The sequence below is a fragment of the Rhinolophus sinicus genome, linkage group LG10 (assembly GCF_036562045.2).
Source record: "Rhinolophus sinicus isolate RSC01 linkage group LG10, ASM3656204v1, whole genome shotgun sequence".
Classification (NCBI taxonomy): Eukaryota; Metazoa; Chordata; class Mammalia; order Chiroptera; family Rhinolophidae; genus Rhinolophus; species Rhinolophus sinicus.
In genome coordinates, this window is record NC_133759.1 from 87,930,669 (window position 1) to 87,943,556 (window position 12,888).

Consider the following 12,888-nt stretch of genomic DNA (forward strand, 5'->3'; position numbering starts at 1 on the left):
TCCTGTGGGAATCCAGTCACAGATTTGAGAGTTGCCTTGATGGAGTTTATACACATGGAATTGAATGTGCTCTCTTGAAGGAAAGAAAGCAAGGTTAAAATTTGCATTTTTTTTCTTGCTTTTTCTAGAGGTTGCCAAAACAAAGCCACGTCATGCCATGAAGCGGAAGAGGACGGCAGATAAATCCACCAGCACCAGTGATCCTGTGATTGAGGATGACCACGTACAGGTGAAGGAAAAAACCCTCATACCTTTCAGTCCAGCCAAGGTCCTGAATAACGTAAAGGAACTGAAATTTCCATCTTTACATAGTTTCTTTGCCCTAAGGAAAAAAAATTGGTAACAGTGGCTTGTCATTTGTGCCAATGAAAACATAACATTTAAGCATAAAAAAAAAAAGGTACAGAGATCTCTAACTTAAAAATTTTTGTCCTTGTAGGTCCTTGTATTAAAATCCAAAAATCTCGTTGGAGTCACTATGACCAACTGTGGAATCACAGATCTAGTGCTAAAAGATTGTCCCAAGATGATGTTCATCCATGGTATGTATTTAGGCCCATGGCATACAGGAGCATCGTGAACAAGTTGAAAGAGCTAAGGACTCACAAATGCTTCAGTAGCATGACTAGATTATTTTTTTGAAGGAATCTTTATGTTGGATTACTTATAATTTTGTCCTCGTTCTGTGGTTCTCAAATAATTACCCCGTAGTATCTGCGAGGGACCATGTACAGAGACTTGGTTCATCTTTTAAAATAGCATCTTCTCCCGTTTCCTCCAAATGATCATTGCTCCCTGATCTGATAGGACAGAACAACAACATGTATAGGCTTTGGAGTCAGATAGACCTCAGCTTGAATCCTGTCTCTGCCATGTGCTAACTGTGTGATACTCGATATGTTTTGTGTGTAAATGTTTTTGGGGACGAATGGTGACTGGGCCTTAAGTGCTTACCTGCTCTGGATTAGATTGACGTGATTAATCATAACTTCAGTTCACGGCACATTATCATTAGTCCAAGTCCCACTTTTCTCTTTAGTCCCATTTGTCTCTCATTGCCAGTCCCATCGGCTCCCACCATCTATACTCATGTGTTTAACATACATCCTTTCCAGTCCATCTTTCATGTATTTGCGTATGTACATATTTGTCTCTGAAAAATAGGATATTATTTTGTGTGAGCTTTGAAAATTTGAGATACATAGTACTGTATTTTCCCATGCATAGTGCGCACTTTTTGGCCCAAATTTGTGAGGGGAAAATAAGGATGCGTTATACTTGGATAGTACTAATTCCTTATCTATTAATTATATATATATAAATGTTTTTAATTCTTTTATTTATGTTTATGAGTTAAAAGTACAATAATAAATAAATATTAAAATTCCTTTATAATACAAAAAACAAGTGCCTAAATACAAAAAAATAAAAATTTGAATTAAAATGAAAGATTTTTTTTCCCTGAAAGTTTGGGCCAAACACGTGGGTGTCCGTCCTCTAAAGATGATTCCAAATAGGCTGTACATTGCTCAATGATTTTGCATAAATTATTTGTAGAGCTTACCGTGGTCTTCATTTCGTAGCTACCAGGTGCAGGGTACTGAAACACTTAAAAGTAGAGAATGCGCCAATTGTAAACCGGTTTGACTATGCACAGTGCAAGAAACTGAACATGGATCAGGTACTAGACCAGATACTACGGATGCCTCCTGAGAGAAACCGCATCATATACCTACGCCCAATGCAGCAGGTACCCAGCTCTGCCCCTTTCTGATGACACACGTATTGCAGTGACATGTTTACTTAGTCTTCAACATTTTCAGACTTGACATTTATTCATTTGCTCAACCTATAGTGGTGATCCTTTACATTCTTTTAACCAAGATAGACTACTTTGCCAATCTTCCTTAATACTTCTCTGCTAGATTTTTGTGGGTATTTAGCAAGTTGTGTGATGAGAGCAATTGTTATTCAGCAAGAGTTCATACTTATTCAAAGTTGCTTATGGTTAAGTGCAAAGAATGATTTCACACTGCCTGATTCAAATTCTGGTTCACTGACCTATAGCAGATGACTTAACTTCTGTGTCTTAGTTTCTTCATCTATAAAATTAGAAGAATAAAAACGTACAGTTATTGTGATAGTTAAATTAATACATGTGAAGTGCTAGAACAGTTGCTGACATATAGTAAGTGGTCATGATAGCTGCTATTATTATTATTTTCATTATTATTAAGAGTAAACATTGCACCTATATGATTATAGATGTTAGCTGAACCTGTGCTGGTAATCATTCACAGTATTTGTCAACCAAACCAACATACCATATGCCTTAAATTTATATATGATGTATGTCAATGATTTCTCAAACAACAAAATAAAAAGTAAACATTATATGTAAGGCTCTGCTTAATTGCAAAAGAAAGTTTAAAGGAAATATTAAACCTTTGTAGTCAGTTGGCACCTGGCCCCAAAAGAGTCATTTCAACAGATTGTTTGTTGATTGGCTCTGATGTGCTGGGGCTGAAAAGTACACAGCACATCATCCTTCCCTTGAGAAGCTTGTCTTTCCGAGAAAGAGATAGATTAGATGTGAATACCCTTAAGATGGTAGAGTGGGATTTCATAAGTAGAGCTAGGCAGAGGGCATTCCGTGAAAAGAGAGTGACGTGAATAACGGCTGCAAAGAGGCAAGGAGCTGGAATAGGCAGTAGTCTAGTTTGAACGGGGGATATGGTACTATGCAGCTGCAGGTCTGTGATGCAGTCACTGTCTGAATCTATGAAAGACATGCTTGGAAGCGGACTCCTGGGCTCTGTGACCTGATTGTGATTCTCCGATTTAGTGGGCATTTATATAACAGTGAAATGTCAGTCTCTCAGCTTGCTAGACAGAAGAGTTTGCTAAACCTTACTTCCAGTGTGGCAAGCTGTGTTCAGGGCTGAATGTGACTATTTGATTTTCAAATCAGCCAATGATTTTAAAACGTAGATCCCCAGGGAAGATTATTCAAGCTCTCAGAGACAGATTTCTAAGGCATTCTCTTCGTTGGCCCAAACCCCTCTCTGTGATGTCTCCCACAGGTGGACACACTAACACTGGAGCAGAAGCTATTCAGCGGGCCCTACCCCTATCACATCTGCATTATCCATGAATTCAGTAACCCTCCCAACGTCCGGAACAAGGTGCGCATTCGCAGCTGGATGGACACGATAGCAAACATCAATCAGTAAGTAAGGCCATTTCAGTCATTTCCTGTTGCAAGGGCTCCCAGAAAAAAATCCTAATTATTCTTTATTTTAAATGTTTTCACTGGGCTTTTTAGGTACTGAAACATACGAAATACAACGTAAGTGAAAATCTTGAGGAAATGAGGACTTAAAACTAAAAATGTGTTTTTTGTAACTTTTTATTTTCAGACAGAAAAATTCCAAGATAAGGTTATGCACGTACATTTGACTTTATTCCTCTACCCTTAGGGAATGGAAAAGAGGTGAATTAAAGACCTTAAAACTGCAATGCTATACATCATCAGGAAATTGGGCTTTTTATACATTTGTTATATAAACATTATATTAAGCACCTTGTACACACAAGACATTTGATTAAAGAGGGGCCTTCTTTCTTTACCTGATAGGATTTTGAAGGTAGTGAAGAAAGTAATTTTGACCTGCTGGCTGTGTACTCTCTAGTTTGAGTATACCCTTCTTCCGTTAGGTACTTATGTGTAGTTTGAGATGCTCGTCAGAATCTAGGCCTGACACAGGTTTGACAGTTCCTTTCTGTTGCACACCCCAACATTTTTTCCAGTTTTATAATTTTTATTTATTTTTTCTTGTTGCTACCAGAGAGCTCATTAAGTACGAATTCTTCCCTGAAGCCAAACGAAGTGAAGATGACTTAAAGAAGTACCCCAAATACCCCTGGGGAAGAGAAATCTATACTTTAGAAGGTGAGCATTTACAGGTAGTTGGAAAGCTAAGTAGCTGTAACTGACTAAATGGAGAGACATGTCTTAGGGAAGATAGGAATCTTCAAAATAATGGGTATTTTGAATATCTGTGGGGAGCAGGAACCAGAGAAATCCTATTCTCCCTACGTATGTCTTTACCATCCCTAAAATAATCAGAGGCAGTGTTGAAACACAAAAAGTAGAAGAAAATTGAAAGTTGCTGTAGTTTGAGAATTGGAGGTGACTTGAGGGCACCTGTCTCAGCCTTTTTGTTTTATACATACAGAGGGTGCCACAGAATTGTGTACACATTTTAAGAAACGAAAAAAAGCTATTAAAATTGTAATAATATATACCTATAACAAAAGATAACTACAAGTCACGTTTGACTTCTGCAATTACAAGAGGTGCTCAAAGTGGTTACCAATTTTAATATGTTTTTTTCCTTTCTTAACAATGTGTATACATTTTTTTTGGCACCCTCTGCATATATACATAGAGAGAAACTGAGGCTTAATGAAAGCAGAGGATGTGCAAGGTCAGGTGCCTGAGCAGCAGCAGAGCTAGAATTGGGACGTGCATCTCCTGGTGCAGAGCGTTTTCAGCCCTGAGGAACGAAAGCACATTTTGGTACAAAATACCGCCTCTTGGGCCCTGTCATTACTTCTACACCCGGAGCTCTGTTATCCTGTCTTCCTCTTCCAGGTGTTGTGGATGGTGCTCCGTATTCCATGATTTCTGACTTCCCTTGGTTGCGATCACTACGGGCAGCAGAACCCAACAGCTTCGCCAGATACGATTTTGAAGATGATGAAGAAAGTAATTATGACCTGACTTGATTTATATTCTCTAGTTTGAGTGTATTCTACTGTGTTAGATGTTTGTATCTTGTTTGAGAGTTAGAAGCAGTGCAGCTTTTAATTCACGTCCCATATAAATGTGTTTATTTGCTTTTCGTTATTGTTTGGTTCTCCCCTACAAAAAACAGCTCTACATTTGTACAGTAATCAGTTGACTTACCAGGGACATATGGAGGTTGGTGGGAAGGAATCCTTTAGACAGATTTTCCTACCTAGATTTTTTTATTACCTAAATGTTTGTAATTTTGTTACTCTTTATTTTCAACCATATTGTTTCAGATTGGTTCCAGTTATGCTAATTATTGTTTAGCTACTTACAAGCAGTTTTTAGCATACGTATTGCAACTTATGATTTAGGTGTAGATATTTGGGGAAAACTTGAAAGAAATTTTAAATATAGTTCATCTAAGTGTTAGCACAGTTGAATATCCATTTGTGGGATGTTTGTTAAAAAATGTTTTATGAGGGCCTTCCAGTCAAGATGGTAGGTAGGTAAATGCTGTGCGAGCCTTCTTCCACGATCACATGAAAATTACAAGTCAACTACAGGACAGCCATCATTGAGAATCAGCTGAAGTCTAGCTGAACTGAAGCCCTACAACTAAACACATACAGAAGAAGCCACCTCAAGACTGGTAGGAGGGGCTGAGACGTGAGACGGGCTGGTCTCATGCCTACATGTAGTGGTTAAAAATCAGGAGGGATATCTCAGCTGCTGTACCCTCCGCAGGAGCAAGGGGTCCCAGCCCCACACTGAGCTCTCTAGCCCAGGCTTCCAGTGCTGGGGAGAGAAGTCCCCACAACTTCTGGCTGTGAAAACCAGCAGAGATTGTGGCTGAGTGAGCCGGAGAGCAGCTGCACTCCCAGGCGCTGCTCTTAAAGGGGCTGCACATGGACTCTGCTCGCTGACTCACTCACTCTGAGCTCCAGCACTGGGACAGCAGCTGAAAGCCACCAGGGACATATGGAGGGGAACTAAACTGTCTGGCTTCAAGGCAAGGGCAAGGCAAGGGCAGCTTACTCCCAGACAGAAAGTGCTGACAGAAGCCATGTTTCTTTTTTGAGCCCTCCCGTCACCCGGCCTGTTTGTGCAGGAGGGCGCCATAGCTGAGTCTCCATCAGCTTAGCAAACACCATATGCCCTGCCCTGGTGATTCCTGGAGACCTTGCTCCATCCAACTTGTGGGCCTACTCAAGCCACTTCCACTGGCTTTTCCATACAAAAGACCTGTCTTGGTTCATGCTGCAGACATTCCTAAAATCTCTCAAAGGTCACAAACTCCCAACAAGTAGCATCTGGCCTCAGCATGTCCTATACCTCTGGCTGAGCAGCCCCAAGCCTGGCACTAGCAACAGCTGGCCTCAGTTTGCAAGTTAACCTCTCCCAGGCACCTCCAATCCCAGCATAAGTGACAACATCTGCAGAACACTTTGTAGCTCATACCAAGTGGCCCTGGACAGGGCACAGGCAGCAGCTGACCTTGGCCTATACCAGAGCCCCTCCCAAAAGGCCCCAGAATCAACACAGCCAGTGGCCAGCTTCAGACTACACCAGAGCACCACCACCCAACCACCTCCACAGACAACACACCCAAAAGGCAGTCGCAGCAGGCATCAGAGACCTGCTAAAGCGAATCCTGCTCTATAAGGTCAGCCCCTGCACAACAGCTCCTCCACTGTAATCAGCCAATCCTCACAACCAATCAACCAGATTGAGAAGGTCAGTACCACCTATTGACATGCCAACCGCAGTCAAGGTTCAGCTACAACGGGGGCACACACAACCCCCAAGGGGCACACCAGGAACATCTGGCTAGGACACCAGGGGGACTGTGCCACTGGGCCCCACGGGACACCTACTACATAAGGCCACTCCGCTAAATGGGGAGACATAGCAGCCCTACCTAATACATAGAAACAAACACAGGGAGGCAGCCAAAATGGGGAGATAAAGAAACACATCCCAAATGAAGGAAAAGAACAAAACTCCAGAAAAAGAACTGAACAAAATGGAGACAATCTGCCAGACACCAAGTTCTAAACACTCATTATAAGGATGTTCAGTGACCTCAGGGAGAACTTCAACAAAGAGATAGGAAACATAAAAATGGGGATAGAAAACATGAAAAAGAACGAGTCAGAAATGAAGACTACAATAACTGAAATAAAGAATACATTAGAGGGAATCGACAGTAGATTGGATGAAGCAGAGCATTGAATCAGTGATTTGGAAGATAAGGTAGCAGAAAATACCTAGTCAGAACAGAAAAAAAAAAAAAAAAGATCAACAAAATGAGAATTAAGGGACCTCTGGGACAACATCAAGTGTACTAACATTTGCATAATGTGGTTAACAGAAGGAGAACAGAATGAGCAAGAAATTCAAAACTTACTTGAAATAATGACTGAAAACATCTCTAACCTGGTGAAGGAAACAGACACGCAAGTCCAGGAAGTGCAGAGTCCCAAACAAGATGAACTCAGAGGCCCACACCAAGACGCAATTGTAATTAGAATGGCAGGGCTAAAGACAACGAGAGAGTATAAAAGCAGCAAGAGAAAAGCAGTTAGTTACCTACAGGGGAGTTCCTATAAGATTATTAGCTGATTTCTCAACAGAAACTTTGCAGGCCAGAAGGGATTGGCACAAAATATTCATAAAGTGATGAAAAGCGAGGACCTACAACTAAGATTACTCTTACTGAGTAAAGCTGTCATTTATAATCAAAGGACAGACAAAGAGCTTCCCAGGCAAGAAAAAACTAGAGTTCCTCACCACCAAACCAGTATTGCAAGGAATGTTAGAGGTACTTTTTTAAGAAAAAGAAAAAAAGATAAAAAATAGAAAAAATGGCAATAACTACATAGCTGGCAACAATTACTTTAAATGTAAATGGATTAAATGCTCCAATCAAGACATAGGAGGGTTGAATGGATAAGAAAACAAGACCCTTAAATATGCTGCCTACAAGAGACTCACTGTAGGTTGAAAGACGCACAGACTAAAAGTAAAGAGATGGAAAAAGATATTTCACAGAAATGGAAACAAAAAAAATAAAAACTGGGGTAGCAATACATATACCAGACAAAATAAACTAAAAGGCTCTTACAGGAGAGAAAGGACCCAGTAATCCCACTTCGGGGTATTTATCCACAGAAACCCAAAACACTAATTCTAATCGACATGGGCATCTGTATGTTCATTTCAGCATTTTTTACAACAGCCAAGATATGGAAACAACCTAAGTGTTTATCAATGGGTGAATCTATAAAGATGTGGTAAAGGAATGAAGTCTTGCCTTCTGTGGCAACATGGATGGACATAGAGGGTATTGTACTGGGTGAAATAAGTCAGAGGGGAACAAATACCATATGATTTCACTTATATGTGAAATCTAAAAAACAAAATAATCAAATAAACACACAACAGAAACAAACTCATGGAGACAGAGAACAGATGGGAGCGGGGGTTGGAGGAATGGGTGGAAAAGGGGAAAAGATTGTGAATCAAAAATTGGTAGTTACAAAACAGTTCATGGGCATATAAAGTAAAGCTGAGGGAATTTGGTCAATAATATTGTAATCACTATGTTGTATACCAGAAACTAATATAACATTGAATGTCAACTGTAATTGGAAAAAAAAAATTGTTAAAAATATATTTTGTGAGGAAATGGATTTCAGACACTGCATGTACATGTGTATGCCTTACCTCTCTGATGCATTTTCACCTTGGGCCCCTAACCATGTATGCTTTTAGGCATCAAACATGGTGTATAACTAATCTGATGGGGACCCATACCGTGAGCTATACACATATCCGTGGCATTGCATTATAGTATTATAGGCATGTCTCATGGACCAGCTTAATCAAGTGTCCTTCCAGATAGTTCTGATAATCATGCGTGTTTCCCCTTTTCATTCTAATTTCCAAGGCACCATCTATGCTCCTCGAAGGAAAGGGCAGCTGTCTGCAGACATCTGTATGGAAACAATAGGAGAAGAAATTTCAGAGATGCGTCAGATGAAGAAGGGTGTGTTTCAGCGAGTGGTGGCAGTTTTTATCCACTATTGTGATGTCAATGGGGAACCAGTAGAAGATGACTACATTTGACCGGTCCCTCCTACGTCCCAACTCTTCTGGCAGAAAGCTGCGGGGGCCGTCCGGCTGCCGGCGACACCATGTGGACTCGGGCCGTGTCGTTGGAGGCCCTGGTTCAGTTTGGAATATAGGAAATCTATAAGGAACATTGAAGTTGTATACAAAGATTTGTACATAGAGGAGATATACAGACACTTCCTAAGTACCAACTTTATATCATATGTTTATACAGTTTAATTTAAAAATTCATTTTAATGAAGGCAGATAATTGGAAAGAGTTCATTTTTCCTGACTTTGTTCATAAAGTGTCACTTTTTGGCTGAGCCTCCATTTACTATATTCTTAATGATCACTGTCATCCCCTTAAATCTGTGCCTTTTTCTTCTCGAGCAAAGCAGTTTGAGTAAATCTGTTGAAGAGTCTTTGTGTCTTGTGTGCTTTTTTTGTTACTATTAAAACACAGACTGAACCCTATAGTCAGAAGTGGCTATATGTTTCTGTACAAAATTGTGGTTCTTTTTTCTTTTGGTATTATAGTTGCCATACTTCTTAATATCAAATAAAAAGACTCATGGAGTTCAAAAACAAAAACTGAGTTTGAGGGGGAAATGCGAAAGTTTCCAAAGCATTTCTAGTTATTTATTTCCACATTCAATTGTGTATATGCTTTATCTTGACTATAAAAATAAAAGTTTATTAAAAACTTTTTTTGCCTTGGACCTGAATCCCTCTTTTTAAAGAAAAGTAGCAAATACGCAGAAAAAGAATGTTTAGAGTTGCATCTAAATAAGATTCCAGTATAGTCCACCTTCTGATCTCTCTCTTTTTAAGTTCTGTGGCTGCAAGATATTCAACTCACAGAACTGTACACAACAGAATACTGGGAACAGCAGAGCTTCCCAGGATATCTGGTCATCAGAAAATGGCCTCTCCTTTCTCGAAGAGAAACTGCCCAGCTAGGGCAGTGATCTCTACAGTATTAAGAGTGTCAGATCAAGAGCAAACAAAAGCCTTAGAGCCGCAGCAGCTGCGGTTGAGGGTCAGATTTGCCATTTGCTAGCTGAGTGACTTCAATAAATTGCTTAAACTGAAGGTCTGGGGGAAAAAATACAAACTTTTCAAATACAGTCATGTGCTGTGTAACGACCTTTCAGTCAACAAGGGGCCACATAAACATTGGTGGTCTCCTTATAATGGAGCTTAGTTACATCATAGCCATCTGGGAAAGTCTTAGCTCAACACATACTGTAGGGTAAGCTCTGACAGTTTTTTGAGTCCCCCCCCCCCCCCCCGCCTCCTTTTCATAATGGAAATGTCTGACTTAAGCTTTGCAGACTCATCTCAAAGATGGCTATCTCAAACACATTGCCAGTCAGGACTATAAAAAGCCTGGCCACCTCTCCTGAAGGTCCTTTGTTTTAGAGATTGGTTGATTTCCACAACCGACCATTTGACCTACTTTTTATTTCTCTTCCCACGCTTTTAATTCCTGCTCTTAATGTTTTAAATTCAACGAAGAAAGAGCCTTTGAAATCCGTTTTTATTTATTGGGGGGCCCCCCAACCTTGACCCTAATCAAAGAGAACCTCAGACCTATGCTCTCTTTACCCTGAAACTTGGTGTGTGGCCCCACCTGTACTGTAATTTCCAAGTCTGGTAATAAACCTTCAAAGTTTCTTGATGGTGTTGCTGAGGGGCGTCTTGCAATCATCAGAACCACAAGGGTTGGTCCAACCACAACAATGAGGCGACTAATAGGTTGAAACCAGTGCAAAACAATTATGTGTTTGTGGAGATGCTGGTGTAAACACACCTATTGTGCTGCCAGTCCTATAAAAGTATAACTCGTACAATTACAGTGGTAGTTTCTGTAAGTGCACTCTGATCACAATGACGAAATCGCCCAGCATTTCTCAAAACATCCCCTTCGTTAAGCAGCGCATGACTGGAGCCTATGTAGTTACCATCTGTATGAGGGGTAAAGGCCCTTAGAACTTATCTAATCCAACCCCTTCATTTACAAGGGATCAGCTGAAGCCCAGTGAGTTCTCAGATGGTCGAGGACTGGTTAAGGCCAGGTGAGACAAGAATACAAGTGCCTGATTCCCACAGGGTTGTCTCTGTCTCATTTAATGTGCACAGAAATGCAAGGATGCCAGCAAGTTTTCCTAACGCTAAAATAGTCTGAATGATATTCTTTCTTCAAAGTTCTCTCTTTTCCAAGTCTTTTAAAACCCTATTAGGAAGACTGGTAGGTACTACACTAAAATCATTATTACCTTGTTTTTAAATCTGCTAACTTCCCTTTTAACTAAAAGGGTGTGTTCCACTCTCCAGATTAGAACCGTTATCAGTGAGAGTCAGGAAACAAGTTATAGAACATTCTAGATATTTCAAAATAATACAGAACTCCCAGCCCTCAGCGAAAATTCAATCCGAATCTGTTTTTTTCATTGTAACCATAACCAAATAATTTAAGTAATGCTTTAGGTTAGCCACTAGATGTCGCTGCTCTGTAACTTGGTGATCCTCTATCTCACGCAATGCAGTTAGAACAAGTAGACGTACAGCAGGGGGCGCTAAAGTCATTCTAAAGATGCCCAGAGTGGCCCAACTGAAAACATTTGGAAGATCCCTATTTTTTTTTTTTTAATTTCCCCCACCTTCTTCCACCTCCCTCCCCGACTCCCGTTCAAGCCTGTTGTTTCTCAGTCTACTTGTGTAGGACACTGCTCCCTGGCTCATGCTGGTGTAATGCAGGGATTCTGGTCCCGCTCCCCGCATAAGAACGCAGGATATGGTGAGGCCAAAAAGGAACACCCACGTAGCCATAGATAGGGGGTTCATACCACTGTATTCTCACTGGCGGCTGGGTTGGAGACACAGGAGCCACATGATCCACAATCTGCCATCCGCTTTTCTGCCAACCAACCAAAACCCCCTGCCAGCACAGCCACGGCAGTTATATCAGTAGCTGATGGCCAACCGGTAACAGCTGATGGCCAACTAGTCACAGCTGATGGCCATCTACTACCTGAGCCAGCACCTTTCCACGAGAGGCCGAGAGCCTGGAAACAGCTCTCTGGAACTCTGTCCCTACACTGGTATTATGAGCCTTGCGCTCCCTCCCGGCTGAGGCAGTAGGTCACCGCTCGTGGCCAGAGCAGCTGCTGGCCACTCATGCTGGCTTCCGGCCGCCACTCATGGCAGCACACCATAGCACAATAGGGAGAGCCATTGTTCTCAATCTTAGCTGTAGAGGGCGCAGCTCACTGGCCCATTTGGGAATCGAACCGGCAACCTCGGCACTAGGAGCCTGGCGCTCCAACCACTTGAGCCACAGGGCCGACCTGGAAGATCTCTATTATAGTAGACATTTGGTAAATGTCTATGGAATGAATGGTTGGATAGCGATTGCCCTACAGCAAGAGTCAGCACACTTTTCCATATGGGGCCAGATAGTAAATATTTTAGGCTCAGACAATTACTCAACTCTGCTGTGGTATGAAAGCAGCCATAGAAGATACATCAATGAAGGGGCATGACTGCATTACATTGAAACTTTATTTATGGACACAAATTTGAATTTCATATAATTTTCACATGTCTCAAGATACCTTTTGATTTATTTTCTAACCACTTAAAAAAGTAAAAATCATTCTCAGTTTACAGACTGGAGGATTTGCCTACACCATAGAGAACTGAGTTGTCCCCTATGCATTCAATTATGTGTCACCGGCATGTAGAGCAGTGTCTGACATATTTTTAAAAGGCCTTAAGAAAAGTTTCATGGATGGATTACTGAATTACTGTCAATGTCAGAGAGAGAATCAGGTCTCTGTCCTAACGCTGCCAGGTGTGTGTCCTAAACCTCGCTCTAAATCATAGCTGGCACCACAGTACTCACAGGGATTTCGCATTTGGAATCAGTAGACCTGAGTTCAGATTCTGACTCCCTCAAACGACAGCCTGGA

The 12,888-nt window shown here is 41.2% G+C and overlaps 1 protein-coding gene across 5 annotated transcripts in view; it reads left to right on the forward strand.

The window, feature by feature from the left end:
- The window catches only part of FBXO38 (F-box protein 38), a 46,688-nt gene extending 37,352 nt beyond the window's left edge, over positions 1-9,336 (forward strand). For all 5 annotated transcript variants that reach the window (XM_019734360.2, XM_019734362.2, XM_019734363.2 and 2 more), the window contains 7 exons: positions 129-229; positions 440-542; positions 1,584-1,750; positions 3,084-3,229; positions 3,849-3,952; positions 4,658-4,771; positions 8,748-9,336. In XM_019734360.2, coding sequence (XP_019589919.1) covers positions 129-229; positions 440-542; positions 1,584-1,750; positions 3,084-3,229; positions 3,849-3,952; positions 4,658-4,771; positions 8,748-8,926 — 914 coding nt within the window. In that variant the 3' untranslated portion in view covers positions 8,927-9,336. The remainder of the gene's footprint in view (positions 1-128; positions 230-439; positions 543-1,583; positions 1,751-3,083; positions 3,230-3,848; positions 3,953-4,657; positions 4,772-8,747) is intronic.
- Positions 9,337-12,888: the final 3,552 nt, after the last annotated feature.